Source organism: Dendrobates tinctorius, unplaced genomic scaffold, assembly GCF_039654945.1.
Source record: "Dendrobates tinctorius isolate UK_male_01 unplaced genomic scaffold, ASM3965494v1 ptg000128l, whole genome shotgun sequence".
NCBI lineage: Eukaryota > Metazoa > Chordata > Amphibia > Anura > Dendrobatidae > Dendrobates > Dendrobates tinctorius.
In genome coordinates, this window is record NW_027361796.1 from 17,092,861 (window position 1) to 17,110,304 (window position 17,444).

General features: G+C 43.7%; 1 protein-coding gene across 2 annotated transcripts in view; it reads right to left on the reverse strand.

The window, feature by feature from the left end:
- FOCAD (focadhesin) overlaps window positions 1-17,444 on the reverse strand; it is a 364,090-nt gene that overhangs the window by 275,640 nt on the left and 71,006 nt on the right. For both annotated transcript variants that reach the window (XM_073542693.1, XM_073542692.1), the window contains exon 7: window positions 12,779-12,986. In XM_073542693.1, the coding sequence (XP_073398794.1) occupies window positions 12,779-12,986 (208 nt within the window). The remainder of the gene's footprint in view (window positions 1-12,778; window positions 12,987-17,444) is intronic.

Consider the following 17,444-nt stretch of genomic DNA (forward strand, 5'->3'; position numbering starts at 1 on the left):
TTTTTTTCATAAAAATGTTTGGTTATTTTGTGTTTCATCACCTGCACACACTGCGCCTTACACTTTGTGTTTGTGACACCACATAGCTCCAGTACTGACACGTTTCTTGTGTCATTCTTGGAGCTATGTGATGTGACAAACACAAATATATGACTTGTATTTTCATCCACCAGTCTCTTCTGTCTGTTGGTATTGGTCAGAATGATGGTGGAGGGTACAAGGCATATATATTCTCAACTTGCAGTTATCATAAAGACTGATTTGAGGATGGTATTTTATTATTTTATTTATGAAGTCAGGATGTTTTTTTTTTTTGGGGCATCATCACTTCATGACACCAGGCCAGGGAATGGTAGAAGTTGTAAACCTTTCTCATCTCTCCAGTCTGCATGCAAGAGTGGAGATAGTACAACCAAAATATTTAACATGACATGGTCAGTTATCAACCAGAGTGAAGGATGCTAACATTTATTAACAAACATATTTATACCATTTGGTCCTGCCATGCTACACGACCCACATCGGTTACGAAGAAATCCGCAAATTTGTCCCTCATTGGTCCACTGAAGACCGAAGAGGGTGCTGATTATAATCAGGCAAAGGGTTGGCAGCAGGTTCGTCCATATCAAAGTTCAGTGGCTCCTTTGCCATTACAAAGTTGTGCAGAACCACGCATGCCTTCACAACCTCGTCCACAGTTTCCATTTTCAGGTTGATGGCGGTGCTAAGAATTCTCCATCTGCCCACTAAAATGCCAAAGGCGCACTCTACAGTCCGGCGTGCCCTTGTCAGCCTGTAATTGAAAATTTTCTTGGTGTGGTCCAAGGCACGGCTGGAGTACGGCTTTAGCAGGTTCTGGCACATCTGAAATGCCTCATCCCCAACTAAAACAAATGGCAGTAGTGGAGCATCAGTTTGGGGAAGAGGCTGTGCCTGTGGAAAATTAAAATGGTTGCTGTACAACCTCCGGCCCATATAGGAGTTCTTGAAAGTGTGCGAGTCGTTGCTCCTTCCGAAAGCCCCAATGTCCACCGCCACAAACCGGCAGTCAGCATCCGCTATCGCCATAAGGACTGTGGAAAAGTACTTCTTATAATTGAAGAACTCGGAGCCACTTCTTGCTGGTTTCGTGATTCGGATGTGCTTCCCATCCACGGCTCCTAGGCAGTTTGGAAAATTGCAGAGTTCCCAAAATTTTTCAGCTATTTGAAGCCACTTTTCGGTGGTGGGTAAGGGCAGATACTCCGGACAGAGAACTTCACACAGAGCCCTGCAGGTGTCGGCAACTATCCCGGATAAAGTGGAGATTCCCAGCCGGTACTGGAAATGCAGGGATGACAGACTCTCTCCAGTTGCCAGGAACCTGTCAATAAAATAAAAAAAAAAAAAAATTATATTTCTGTCTAGGGTATAAATAAAAACCCTGGAAATCAAAAGTACATGGCATATCTGTTTTGCATGATTTTTAAATAAAATATAGCAGAAAAACATTTAGCAAAGAATTTTGATTAGTAAATGAGAAAATCCAATGAGAAAAAAAAATTAGGGAAAAAAAAGGTTCACTAAAAATGAAGCAACAAAATATTACCCCAAAAAAAACAAAACATTTTTTAAAAACCCAAACAATTTAGGCACAACATTACATACCATAAGGTGACGAACAGTTTCTCTAAAAATGATGCAAAAAAATATTACCCAAAAAAAATTTTTTATAAAAAAAAAAAAAAAAAAAAAACACCAAAAATTTAAAAAAATAAATAAATAAATAAATTTAGGCAAAAAATTACATACCGTAAGGTGACCAGGAGCCTTTCTTCCGGAGGAATGGCACGCCGAAGCTGTGTCCCCCGTCTCCGGATGATACCTTCGACCATACCCAGCAAGTCCATGAAGCTCTCCTGGGACATCCGGATATAGTCTCCAAATTTCTGCGGGTTGACCTGGAGCTCGGTGTACAGCGTGTGATACGCTCCACGGCTTTCCCGGACTTCTATTATCGGATGCCTCCAAAAGCGACGCCGCTGCCGTCTCTGGTGTCTCTCCCTCTCCCGCTGGCAAGCAAAGGCATACGCCTGAGACATCGCGATGTCAAGATCAAGCTTGAAACGGAAATTATCCATACGCATATCCATCATATCCACTGGCAAAGCAGCAAAATGTGAGGAATTCTGCTGTACAAGGTCTATATAAAGACACTCCCACTGTTGTCCCATTTGTCCCATTGGTGAACTCTCTCTTGTTTGTTAAGAACAGTTTTTGAAATATCACACCTAAAAACGCATGCGCGTGAAAAACGCATGCGCAAGCCAAAAACGCATGAAAAACGCAAGCAACGCTGCGGTTTTTTAACGCATCAGCGTTCGCTTGCCGTAAAAAAAAACGCAGCGTTGCTTGCGTTTTTCATGCGTTTTTCATGCGTTTTTCTTGCGCACGATGCGCTGCGCAAAAAAGCGCCAATGTGAAACTAGCCTAAGACAAGGGAATGAATCAACCCTAGCCCTACCAGTCAATGTGGTCAGGAAATCTTTCTTTTTTGAACCAGTATCTGAATGTACTACTATATCCTTTATATTTCTGGCCCGTTTATAAGAAATTAGCGGTGGAGACCCAAACTCTCTTTCTTCTGGATGACATTTACCCAATGTAGACCAATGTTTCCTTATAATAGAGGTTTTGTATATGCCTGGAAGTCTTGCACCTGTTTTTTGTGCTGCTTTTTCCCCTTATTCATATATATATATATATATATATATATATATATATATATATATATATATATATATAACAGCTCTGGCAAAAATTAAGAGACCACTGCAACATTTTATAAAAATCAGCTGCTTTACATGTCTGACAGCCATTCCAGTGTCCGTTGAATTCCAACCAGAGTCCACCTCATTCTACTTAATGTGCTTCTGATTAGGTGATCACCTGAACCAAATCTTATTTAACGAAGGAAAGTATAAAAAATCCTGCCGTGGTATTCACAATCCTCTTGCAATAGGACAAGCTGGATGGCAAAACAAGTGCTAGTAATATCCCAAAAGCAATTGGAATTAAAAAAAATAATTTTTAACCATGGCAAAGGAGTTGAAGTAAAAATTTCTTGACTGAGGAAAAGAAGGGCTTAATTCTGGCTTTCCTAGCAGAGGGATACAGTGAGCGTCATGTTGCCTCCATCCTTAAAATTTCTAAGACAGCAGTCCATTACAACACGGTCAAGCAGAAGACATTGGGGACAACAAAGCTACAGACCAACAGAGGGCGAAAATGACTCTCCACTGACCAGGATGACCGTCATCTTATTCAAATTTCACTCAGCAACCGCAGGATGACATCAAGTGACCTACAAAAGGAATGGCAAATGGCAGCTGGGGTGAAGTGCACGGCAAGAACAGTTTGTAACAGGCTCCTAGAGGCAGGGCTCAAGTCATGTAAAGCTAGAAAAAAGGCCTTTCATCAATGAGAAGCAAAGGAGAGCCAGGCTGAAGTTTGCCAAAGACCAGAAGAATTGGACCATAGAGAAGTGGAGTAAGATAACTGACGGAGTCAGCTATCGCTGAGTCATTTTCTAGAGTGGACCCTCTGGGTCGTGGCACCCACCCACCGAGGGTGAGCTGACCTTGTGAGGAACCACCCCCTATACAGGGAGTGTCAGGGGCAAGACCAAGGGGGTGAGCCACCATGACTGCTGGAACCAGACGGTCGGCTCAAGGAAGACACGAGTGTCTGACGACAAGGGATGTGCAGGAAACAGGACAAGACAAGGCGTGGGTTCAAGGTATCTTCATTAATGCGAACTCAGGGTAACAACAGGTGCAAAACATGATAACAGGAAGACACAGCAAGGTGTGTGCGTGGCACGCCAAGGTCCATGGCATGGTACGTGCTAGATGGCACGCCTAGGTACAAGCAAGGCTCAATGGCATCGGACTCTGTACAGCTGGCAACGATCGACAGGATCAGGGCATCAGGCTGCGGACATCAGCTCCGGACATCAGGCCGCAGTCGTCAGGTTTACGATCTCTGGCAGCGATCAGCAGGTTCCGGGCATCCGGCAGGCAAAGCAAGGTTCAGGCAAGGAAGCACGACAGATCTCCAGACATGGTGCGCGTTAGGGAACACGCCAAGGTCCAAGGCAAGGTTCCAGGCAGGGTGCGTGCTAGGGGCACACCAGGGTCAAGGGTAAGGTGCAAGGCAAGGTGCGTGTGTAGGGGACACGCCAGGTTCAAAGTTTAAAGTACAAAACACGGTGCGTGTGTAGGGGACACGCCAGGGTTCAAAGTACAAGACATGGTGCGTGTGTAGGGACACGCCAGAGTTCAAAGTACAAGACATGGTGCGTGTGTAGAGACACGCCAGGGTTCAAGGTCCAAGGTCCTGGGCGCGCTAGAGGAGCCGCCAGGGTTCAGGCTAAGGTCCTGCACGTGCAGAGTGGCACGCCAGGGTTCAGGCTAAGGCAAGGGCCTGCGCGTGCTAGGAGGCACGCCAGGGTTCAGGCTAAGGCAAGGGCCTGTGTGTGCTAGGAGACACGCCAGGGTTCAGGCTAAGGTCCTGCGCGTGCTAGAGGCGCACGCCAGGGTTCAGGCTAGGGCAAGGGCCTGCGCGTGCTAGGAAACACGCCAGGATTCAGGCAAGAGCCTGTGCGTGCAAGAGGGCACGACAGGGTACATGGCAAGACCTGCGCGTGCTTTAGAGAAGCACGTGGAGTTATGCCAATGGGCAGGCTAGGGCCTGCGTGTGCTATTAGAGAAGCACGCAATGCACAATGCGGGGCAGCGTGGGTGCAAGGAAGCACAGAGAGCACGGCTGGGGCACTGGTTAGCTGAGGCACAGACAGACGGGCAAGACTGAGGCGAACCCGGATGAGGCATAACAGGCGACACAGCTGTCACTGGCCGACGAGCGCGGCTGAGGCACAAGCAGGAGGGCACGGCTAGGGCGGGCACGGCTGAGGCACAGACAGGAGGCTAGGGAAGGCCAGGCGCATGCAAAGGGCACACGAAGAAACAAGGCAAGGCAAGAAACAAGGCAAGACAAGGCTAGGCAAGGTACAGAGCAAGGAGCGGAACGTAGGCAGTAGCACAGAGCCGGGTACAAGAGAAGAGAAGCGGAGCGTATGCTAGAGCCCAGAGCCGGGTAGAGACAGAGAGCTAGCAGCAGAGCGTAGGCCGAAGCCCAGAGCCGGGTCAAGGCGGAGCTTTGAGACTACACACGAAACATAGGACGAACAACAAGTCAAAGAAGAGCTTAGGCGAGACAAAGCGAAACAAGCTAAGGCAGAGAACAGAGGAAGTACTACAAGTCCAAGAATAGCTAAGGCGAGACATAGCAAAACAGGCTAAGGCAGAGAACAGAGGAAGAATAACAAGGACAAACACGTATCGAGAGACAACACAAGACATGGCACGGGACAAAAGGCAGAATACAAGCACAGAGCGTGTGCAGAGAAGTACTACAGGGCAACGTGCAGGGGCACAGACTACAGGGAGCGACCGAGCAGACCAAGCAGCCATGCTGGGAAGCAACACGATACTCAGGCCCCGACCATAGGAAGGGGCGGTCTGACATAGGGCATTAGCACTTGAACTTCTGGGTCAGGACCAAGGGAGGACTTCCGGTTCAGATCCTCCAGGATCATAGAGAGGATAACATGGTCGAGTCCTCCAAGACCATAGAGAGGACCACAGGAAAGGTCACATGGTCAGGGTCTCCAGGATCACAGAGAGGATAGCTGGATCAGACTGTGCTGGAACAAAGGAAAGGTCACATGATCAGGGTCTCCAGGAACAGAGAGGATTGCTGCAGGCAGAGCAGAGACGGCTGGTCACACAGCAATGGCGTGTAGCCATGAGGTAAAAACGCACATGCACACTGGCAAAGGCAGGCAGCCATGAGATGAGGCGCGCGTGCACACTGCTCCAGGCATCTTGCAGGACAACAGTCACGAGGTGCGTGTGCACACTGCTTCCAGGGATCTTGGAGCATAAGACATAACGGGCATGATAGTTCAGTGCACGTGCACACTGCTCCAGGAGTCATGCGGCATACCAGACATGGCGGGCATGATAGTTCGGTGCGCATGCACACTGCTCCAGGAGTCATGAGGCATAACGGACATGGCAGGCATGACAATAACCTTCTCTGATGAGTATAATTTTCAGCTTTGCCCAACACCTGGTCGTTTATTGGTTAGACGGAGACCTGGAGAGGCGTACAAGCCACAGTGTCTTGCACCCACTGTGAAATTTGGTGGAGGATTGGTGATAATCTGGGGATGCTTCAGCAAGGCTGGAATTGTGCAGGTTAATCTTTGCAAAGGATGTATGAATCAAGCTGCATACAAGGTTATCCTGGAAATACAGTTGATTCCTTCTGCTTAGGCAATGTTCCCAACTCTGAGGACTGTTTTTTTTCCAGCAGGACAATGCGCCATGCCACACAGCTAGGCCTCTGGAATGTAATCAAGAGGAAGATGGATAGTCACAAGCCATCAAACAAAGAACTGCTTAAATTTTTGTACCAGGAGTGGCATAAGGTCACCCAAAAGCATTGTGAAAGACTGGTGGAAAGCATGCCAAGACGCATGAAAGCTGTTATTAAAAATCATGGTTATTCCACAAAATATTGATTTCTGAACTCTTCCTGAATTAATACATTAGTATTGTTGTTTCTAAATGATTATAAACTTGTTTTCTTTGCATTATTTGAGGTCTGCAAGCACTGCATTTTTTTTGTTATTTTGACCATTTCTCATTTTCTGAAAATAAATGCAAAATTTAGTATTTGTAAATTCGAAGCCATGTTGTCAGTAGTTAAAATAAAAGAGCAACTTACATTCTACTCAAAAATATACCTATAAAACCTATAAATAGAAAAATCAGACAAACTGAAAATTTTGCTGTGGTCTCTAAATTTTTGCCAGAGCTATATGTAATATATAAATATATATATATATATATATATATATATATATATATATATATATATATATATATATATATACATACACACACATATGTGTATGTGTCAGCCAGATAACCTCATTACTAAAATGGCACATAAAGAGTTAAATAAAGGACACACACAAAATCTGTGTCAAAGGCAGTATCAGTTTATTTTACAACAAATTTAAAAAAAAAAATGTGTGGGCTCCCGCGTAGTTTTCAGAACCAGCAGAGGGAAAGCTGACGGCTGACGGCTGATGTTAATAGCCTGAGAAGGTGCCATGGATATTGCCCCCCCCCCAAGGTTAAAAACCATCAGCTCTCAGCCGCCTCAGAAATGGCGCATCTTATAGATGCGCAAATTCTGGCACTTAGCCTTTGCTCTTCCCACTTGCCCTGTAGCGGTGGCAAGTGAGGTAATATTTGTGGGGTTGGTGTCACCTTTATTGACATCAAGTCCATGGCTTAGTAGTGCACAGGCATCTATAAGATCCATTACCAATCCTATAGTAAAATGGTAAATAGAGACAGACACCCAGAATACAGTCCTTTATTTGAAATAATCACACAGATTCCTTTATTAATCTTAATTAACCATACTTACTGAACGCCTAATACCCGAATCCCTCGTCTCCTGCAACAAAAACAAAACAATAAACCAACACAAATACTCCCTGGTCCGACCTAGTCCTAAATAACGAGAGTCCCACGACAATCTCGTGTGTAGAACAGTCACATCGGGAGATGTGACTGCTCTACACGGCTCCGGTGATACACTGAGAGGTCATCGGAGCTTGTGCTGTCACTTTACGGCACCACTGCTGTGTGAGAATTTTCTTACGCAGCAGTGCCGCAAGTGACAGCATGTATGCAGTAACCGCTGACAGCAGCGTAGTGATACAGTGTAAGAGGATACCTCCTGTCACTGTATCACCGAAGCGATGTAGAGCGGACACATCTCCCGAAGTGACAGTTCTACAGATGAGATCGTCGTGGGACACTTGTTATTTAGGACTCCGCGGACCAGGGAGTATTTATGGTGGTTTATTATTTTATTTTTATTACAGGAGAACGAGGGCGTTGGGGAATTAGGTGTTTGGTGAGTATGAGGTCTTTTATTGTTTGTTTTTTTTACACTTGAACACAGTCACCGGATGATGTCACTGATATATGTGACACCAGACATAGCCGGATGGGAGTATAGTCCCTTCAGACGATGCCTGGCTACACACACATCCACAGACAAACACACCAGCAGACAGACACACCCACCCGCATACAGACACGGTCACGCGTATATTCTCCGATCACACATAGCCTCCGCCCACACACTCTTGCGCCTCCCTTTCTGCAGTGTTTTTGGCACGCAAATCCGCAGCTAATCCGCAGACCTTTTTACACCTGCAGTTTAGCTGCGGATTTGACTGACTCTATGTAAGTCAATGGGTGCAGAAACACTGCAGATACTCAAAGAATTGCGCACAACAATTGTGGATTCCTGTTGCTTAACATTGGCTGGGCACTACATTGCGAATTTGGTGCAAATCCGCGTGTCAAAAACGCTGCAGATCCGCAACAAAATCCGCAACGTGTGCACATAGCCTTAAGCAATCTATCTATTAGTTATACAGATTGAGTATTAAGCATTTCTTTTGCGTATATAATTATTAAACTACAATGCTGGGCTACTGGTTTTAAACACTCCCATAACATGTCTTTCCTCTCCTCTTCCCTTTTTTTTTTTTAGTTAGCTTTATGTTTCTTTGTAGTTGATAGTAGATGTGCATATGCTTAGAAAAATGTACTGAAAATAACTTTATATCTAATATATAAAGCTCAAAGTGTGTATGTATGTATGCATGCATGCATGTATGTATGTATGTGCGTGTGTGTATGTGTGTATGTCCGGGATAGGCATCCGCACCGTCACAGCTACAGCCACAAAATTTGGCACAGTCACACGTCTGGACCCCGAGAGAGTCCTAAGCTATGTTGTGAGGCGAAATTTTAACCCCGCGCGTTCCAATTTACCAAACAATTTTGCCCCTATCTACATACTGGGGAAAAATGTGTGTGTGTCAAGCCCCGCCCCTAATTATGATGTCATAATGCCCCTATTTGCATAATGGGGAAACAGTGTGTGCATATCAAGCCCCGCCCCTCATTATGTCATAATGGTTGCCATGGAGACACTGATATCATATATTGCAAGCCCCGCCGCTCATTATGATGTCATAATGGTTGACTATGGGATGGAGGATGTGTGATGGGTATATGGGCACGGGACTATGGGATGGCGGATATGTATGATGGGTATATGGGCACGGGACTATGGGATGAAGGATGTGTGATGGGTATATGGGCATGGGACTATGGGATGGCGGATATGTATGATGGGTATATGGGCATGGGACTATGGGATGGAGGATATGTATGATGGGTATATGGGCACGGGACTATGGGATGGAGGATATGTATGATGGGTATATGGGCATGGGACTATGAGATGAAGGATGTGTGATGGGTATATGGGCACTCGACTATGGGATGGCGAATATGTATGATGGGTATATGGACATGGGCTATGGGATGGAGGATATGTATGATGGGTATATGGGCATGGGACTATGGGATGGAGGATGTGTGATGGGTATATGGGCACGGGACTATGGGATGGCGGATATGTATATGGGCACGGGACTATGGGATGGAGGATATGTATGATGGGTATATGGGCACGGGACTATGGGATGGCGGATATGTATGATGGGTATATGGGTACGGGACTATGGGATGGAGGATATGTATGATGGGTATATGGGCATGGGACTATGAGATGAAGGACGTGTGATGGGTATATGGGCACTCGATTATGGGATTGCGGATATGTATGATGGGCATATGGGCACGGGACTAATGGATGGAGGATATGTATGATGGGTATATGAGCATGGGACTATGGGATGGAGGATATGTATGATGGGTATATGGGCACGGGCCTATGGGATGGAGGATGTGTGATGGGTATATGGGCACGGGACTATGGGATGGAGGATGTGTGATGGGTATGTGGGCACTGGACTATGGGATGGAGGATATGTATGACGGGTATATGGGCACGGGACTATGGGATGGCGGATATGTATGATGGGTATATGGGCACGGGACTATGGGATGGCGGATATGTATGATGGGTATATGGGCACAGGACTATGGGATGGAGGATATGTATGATGGGTATATGGGCATGGGACTATGAGATGAAGGATGTGTGATGGGTATATGGGCACTCGACTATGGGATGGCGAATATGTATGATGGGTATATGGGCATGGGATTATGGGATGGAGAATATGTATGATGGGTATATGGGCATGGGACTATGGGATGGAGGATATGTATGATGGGTATATGGGCATGGGCCTATGGGATCATGGATATGTATGATGGGTATATGGGCACGGGACTATGGGATGGAGGATAATTATAATTTGCTATAACTAACCACAGTTAGTTACTATGCCCGGGCAGCGCCGGGCTCTTCAGCTAGTATAATTATATTATTTTTTGTTATGTTATTAGTGTAAGCGTATATGCGAATTTTGAGTATTTGCTTGCAGAAATTTCTGCACGGTTTGTGGATCTCTTGGCAGCAAAAATACTGTGAAAAAAAACATGCATTTTGACGTGCTTTTTGCCGCATTTTTGCTGCGTTTATGCATGCGTTTTTGTACAGCAATGAATGTTTTTATGAGCTAAATAAAGATATTTAAAAAAATGTTTTGTGATGTAATTTCTTGGTTCAACACCTTTTTCATTCTGATGCAGTAGCATCAGGGTAAATGGATTAACAGCTGTCATTGACACCAAGTCCTAGGCTTAGTAATGAAAAGGTGTCAGTAAGTAAAGAGTTAAATAAACACAAACACATTGTGACCAGCCTGTTTCACACTTCCATTTTTGACCATCAGTCAAAATCCGCCGGTTTTTGAAAAAAACGGATCCGCCTTTTTCCCCATTGAGTTGCATTACCGGCGGATCTTGACGGATGGCCATCCGTTGGATCCGTTTTTTTGCATCCGCCGACATGCCTGGACGAACCCTGCAACGTTATTTTTTGACAATCACTGTAACATGTCACACAAAATATTAAAAAAGTGGTTTGGCACCATGTTAGCCAGTGAGAGAAACAAAGCAAGCTTTCAGGACTGCTTACGTCCCTTCATCAGGCTGATATGATATCTGATCTGATTCATATGATATATGAATTGATATCAGCCTGATGAAGGGATATCATATGAATCAGATCAGATATCATATCAGCCTGATGAAGGGATGTAAGGAGTCCCAAAAGCTTGCTTTGTAACAACATTCACTATTATTTGTTAGCCATTAAAAGGTATCATACCCACAAGATTCCTATTTTGTTTCTCTCACTGAGAGCACTTTATACACAAAATATTAGCACGGTTGAATCTTTACAGCTTTTCTTAGGCAAATAAAAACACATGTCAAATTGTAGACCATTTCCGTTCCAGAATCTAATTATCACATCATCTCATCGTATCAGTAAGCAGAATCCTAAAGAATAATATGCCATTTATACATTCAACCTTAGCCAAAGTAACCAGCTAAATCTGGAAGGAATCAGGACCAACGTTGCCATGAACATACCCCAAAGCTGGTTCTGTTTATCGTGATCTGAGTGCTCCAGCTCTTACACGGCACAGATGACACTTTGCATGAAACAGTTGCTTTGTCTAGAGCTGTACATGCTGGCACGGGAATAAAACAGTCAAGGAGAAGTTTGGCAATGACAACGAGCAGACCAATATGCTCCATGGTAAGATCACCCGCCTTCCAAGTTGGACTGCTCAGCATGAGACCAGCTGCTCTGCTGGGAAATCTGGAACGGAAACTAGGCACTCTTTACCCAACACCCCCTTCATTTCAATAAACATTAACTCTTGCATATTCGCAAACCATAATACAAAGGAAAACAGCAACATTTAGGCTATATGCCCACAGTAGCATTTTTGAACGCTCAGGAAACGGGTCTCCTTCCCAGAAAATGCACGTTTTTTTCCGTGATTTTTGTGCAAAAAACGCGCGTTTTTGATGCGTTTTTTTCCGCGCGTCTTTTGGACTATTGGAAATAGCCAAAACCGCGGACCTAAGCGGAAATTAATGAACAAGCTGCGTTTTTTACCGCTAAGCGTTTCCTTAGCGGCAAAAAACAGCATCCATTGGCACAAAAAGGCCAAAATACATTAAAATGAATGGGATGCTTCTTTTAAGCGTTTTTGATGCGGCTTGACCCCGAAAAACGCATCAAAAACGCTTAAAAAAACGCTACGTGGGCACACAGCCGTACAGTTAATCTGCAGACAGTGGTGCTTTAAGCCTAACTTGTCAAAATCAGTATACAAGGTTGGAACTTAAAATGCCTTCATGTTTCGCCTGCTCAATAATGCCAGATAACAAGAGATCTGTGTTAACAAGCTGAAGAAAGATCGTGCTCAAGATGAAGTCACACCAGATACGTGACTTGTGTGTTATCCATTACTACTGCATTCATGAAAAAAAAACAAAACACAGGAATGAAGATTGAATTACATAAAGGCTACAAAGAAACAGTACTGTTATGTTTCTCATAAAAAGAGAAAAGAATCCCCAAAGATTTTTGGTTGCTGAGGTCCTCACCCCATGTTTGATGTAGTTTGAAAGCAATGTCTAACAATGACTCACGTACCCCACATTACATACTGTGGAGCCCGATCATAAAGCAAACGCCTTGGATTTTCATCTACTTTTGAAAGCAAATATCCACTTACTTGCATAAAGCTTATTAAATCAAATAACAGGCGAACAACTTGTTCTTCGGCAGCCGACGGGCTCTTAGCTTTACAGGGACTGGGATCTGGATGAAGTAGAGCTTTCCTTATGCCCATTCGGAGAGCACAAAACTCTTGCAGCTGTGACGGCTCACAAAATAAGTATCTTAGAAAAGGCGTCAGAGTGTTAATAGTAGATGGGTCATTCCTACAAGAATACACAAAACAATTACATTAAATATATTCTAAAAGTGAGTAATAGAAAAATAATTATCACCACAAACAGATTAATTACATTTAAGAGCATTTGCCCTTTTAGAGGTATTCTCCATTTTGGAAGTCATCTCCTGTCCTAAGGATTAGGGGTAACTTCTCCAATGCAGGTGCTCCAACTGCTGATACTTTTAGTGATCCTGAAAACCTGGGCTCCGAAGACTCCCATGCGATGATGTAGTAGTGGTAGATCATGCGCAATGTCACTCCATTAAGGCTGAGTTCACACGTCATGGTTTTTTCGCGTTTTCGCGGCGGTTTTAAACACGCAATTTTGCTGCGAAAACGCGAAAAATAAGCATCCCATGCAATCCTATAGGATTCCGCAATGCTGTGCTAATGCTGCGTTTTTTTCCGCGGCGGAATTGCTTCACGGTAAAAAACGCAGCATGCTCATTAATTTAGCGGAATCGCGGCGATCCCGCACCCATAGGAATGCATTGTTCTGCTTACTTTCCGCATGTGGCTGTGCACACCATGCAAAAAAGTAAGCAGAACAATTGCAGATGGTACCCACGGTCCGGAGGAGAGTATACTGTCCTCCGGGCTGTGGGTACCATATCCCTGTAAAAAATAGAATTAAAATAAAAAATATTGTTATTCTCACCTTCCGACGTCCCACGCAGCCTTCCCGCCTCTCTCCACGCTCCCGGTCCCAGTAATCCTTTGCGAGAATGACCGCGATGACGTCGAAATCTCACAGGAGCGGGACGTCTCGCGGTCATTCGCGCAAAGGATTACTGGGACCGGGAGCGTGGAGAGAGGCGAGAAGGCTGCGCGGGACGTCGGAAGGTGAGAATAACAATATTTTTTTTATTATTTTTTACATTTTATCTTTTACTACTGATGCTGCATAGGCAGCCTCAGTAGTAAAAAGTTGGTCACACTAGTCAAACACTATGTTTGACGAATGTGACCAACCTGTCAATCAGTTCTCCAAGCGATGCTCCAGATCGCTTGGAAAACGCTAGCATTTTGCAAGCTAATTACGCTTGCAAATCGCTAGTTTTTCCACGGGAAAATCGTGGGAATTTAAAATGCGATTTTCCCGCGGAATGGAATTCCAGAATTCTCGCGATAACTTCTGCGAGAGTTCCGCTACGTGTGCACATAGCTTTAATCTTATGGGATTGCCGCAGACAGGCTGAGCGCAGCACTCGGCTATTTCCAACAGTGCCAACAAGAATGAATGAAGCGGCAGTGCCCATGATTGACCCCTGCTCCATACACATGGGGCTCTTCAGAGCCATGGTTCTCAGGGTCAGAGTGGTTCCTTTATATTCCTTATTCACAGATATGAGCGAACGTCAAAACTTGAGAATGCCCCTTCAAAGACATAGCTAAAACTATCCATGACTTCTCCTGTATGGATCACTTAGTATTCCAAATAACCATTTGTAACCATCTTGGTCCAACAGCTGTTGGATTTCCAGTTATGTTTATACAAACTTACAGTTCTTCCTTTGTTCTCTCTCTTTTGCTGTCAGTTCTTATACATGAGCAGTTGTGGTGTTATATAGTCATCCCTAAAATTCAGAATTTTATATTTTTCTGGGAGGACCATTGCAACTTCACTCCATAAGATTATGGAAAACTAGAAATTAATTTCCAAAAATCTCAAATGATGCTTATACAGTATGTGCTACAGATCAGCACTGCCTGTGGGCTACATATAATATTGAGGTACAAACTCCATTCTTCCTTTCAGAAAACTATGGGTTACAAGTAGAGATGAGCGAATTTGTTCGGATTCGGTTCCGAATATGATCAGAATCGAATACTGCTTTTGCAATTTTCGTTGAACACAGCCGAACGTCATTAGAGTCAATGGGAGTAGAAATTACCGAATATGTTCGGAACCGATCATAAGACATACATTCGGCACGAATAGTGTTCGAATATAGCTCGAATATGTCAAAATCAGATTTGGGGTCAAAATCCGAACAAATTCGTTAATCTCTAGTTATACGTTATGGCACTTATAATAAAAAAAATACTTACCCTCCCCAAGTCCAACACTGGTTCTCCTCCACTGTCCCGGTCTGTTTGTCTGCAAAGCTGAAGTCACATAATCAGCACTGCAGCCAATCATTGAGCTCAGCAGTACGTGCCGTTTACACAGACAGCGCTACTCTTTTCACTGATTGGCTGCAACGTTCCCAGCGCTCCGACTTCAGCGCTGCAGACCAACAACAGAAACCAGGGCAGTGATGGACCTGGAAAGAATAAGTAGTAATGTGTTTTATAGCCATCGTAACTTATAGCCCATCATTTCATGAATGGGGACAACACCTTTACTATACACAGATTATCAGGAGTGTCCCTTTTAATAATTGGCATATATTAAGAGAATCTTGTGCATGCGATTCCATATGAAAATTATGCGTCTTTTTAATCCTTTCTTTAAAAAATAAAGAATCATTCTTTGGAAAAAATTAAATCTATTTTTAGGTCATAGCCCAGTGAAAATGTACTAATTATGTAAAAACAGTCTGACATCCAGTCACAATGGGACATCAGCAGAACAGCAGGGGGACAGCTGGGGCAAGATAAGATTAAGAACCCTCTGTGTAATCGATTAGCATGATGCCTTACTGGCTACACAGAGAAAGGGGGTCTCACCATCACCCCACCCCATTGGTGCCTCTGCAATGACAGCATGAAGTGTCAAGGGTGTTACCGCCCTACAATTACTATATGCCTATGAGATCTTAAGGCAGGGCCTAAGAGGCAGTAAAGTCTGGCTGTCATTGTAAGGCCAAGTTCAAATGACGAGATTTTCAGTCTGAGAACTGTCCGTGAAAAAACGGACAACACTCAGACCAATATTATTTAACTGGGCTGATCAGATAAAGGTTTTGTTTTTTGTTTTTTATTTATAAACCAAATCTGAGAGTGAAAAAAAAAAATTGCAGCAAGCACTAGTCTTTTCCATGTGCAAAAATACAACAAAAACAGATTCTATGCAGATAAACCATATAGCATCCAATTTTATAGATACATTGCAATTGTTAGGTTGGGAAACTGTTTTAGGTCTTTTTAATTTTATTAACTGCTAATGTGTAAAAACTGATACCAGACTTTAAAAAAAATAAAAAAATAAAAATAAAATCCACATGAAAGACAGTACAGATGAAACATGAAAAATCGTCCGTATGCCTAGATGATACTTGGACGATTTCAAGCTCATGTGAACTTTGGCTTAGACCGGCTGCAGACAAGCGTATGAAAAAAAGAATCATCAGAATCTCATCCATTTTCATCAATGTGACCTCCAGATGTGATCCGTTTTCATACACCTAAATTAAACTGAAAAATGTACATGATCAAATGCAGTTTCCTCTAAGTACGAACATGTTAGAGATTTTTTAATGCTAAAATGTTAATTTTTTAAGTGGATTGACCATGGAAAAGCTACAATCCATGGCAGAAGTCTGGAGATGGAATACGCTGCCTATCGCTCGAACTTACAAGCATTTATACACCGCCTTACACTGGATTCGCTGAGAACTTACAGATTGCAGCACTCCTTCACTCACTAGCTCCATTCAAGAAATGGGAAAGCAAAAATGTGTAATTTAACATTGCATCTTGACTGATTTATAACATTTTCCTCCACATTACTCAGCTCTAATATTTCACATGTTGTCATGCAGAGAAGTATGATTCCAAGACCGTGCTCGGCTGGCTTTGTAGAGTGAGCCAACTTGTACAATACATGTGAAGTTGATTTTGGCAGCTTGGGACAATAATACGGTGGTAGCTTCCAGAGCCCCTCCTTGACATCCCCAGGCTGTGTACACTACCCCTGCTGTAGCTGCCTATGTGAAGCCTCTGACAAGGAAGATGAAGCAAAGAGTAACAAACCCAGACATGCTTTGTTGTGCAGAGGGAACATTTCATTCTATACAAACATCCAGGAAACTACTGGCCCTTAAAAGGGCTATCTCGGACTTTTTTTTTTTTTTTTTAAAGGCATGTAGTTGCTAACAGAGGCCACCAACTGTCTGTTGTACCCGGCACCGGTCATTGACCGCTCCTGCCAGAGATTCAGCTACTCCCTGTCAACAGAAAGAAAAAACAATGTGTGTATATACCCTAATGAAAATAATTAAGTAAAAAAGCAAGTGCATTAAATAACATAGGGTACTTGGTAAACACTGTTTTGATCAAAAAAGTATAAAGCTGTCCCACCATTACAAGGTGTACCCATTTGAGACAATAACTACACTAACGGTTAAAACCTACCTAGTGTGAATAGTGGCAGAGTCTCTGGGTCCCAAACGGACACCCAGCTTCAGAGGGACTATACAGTCATATGTTAAAGTTTGGGCACCCCTATTAATGTTAACCTTTTTTCTTTATAACAATTTTGGTTTTTGCAACAGCTATT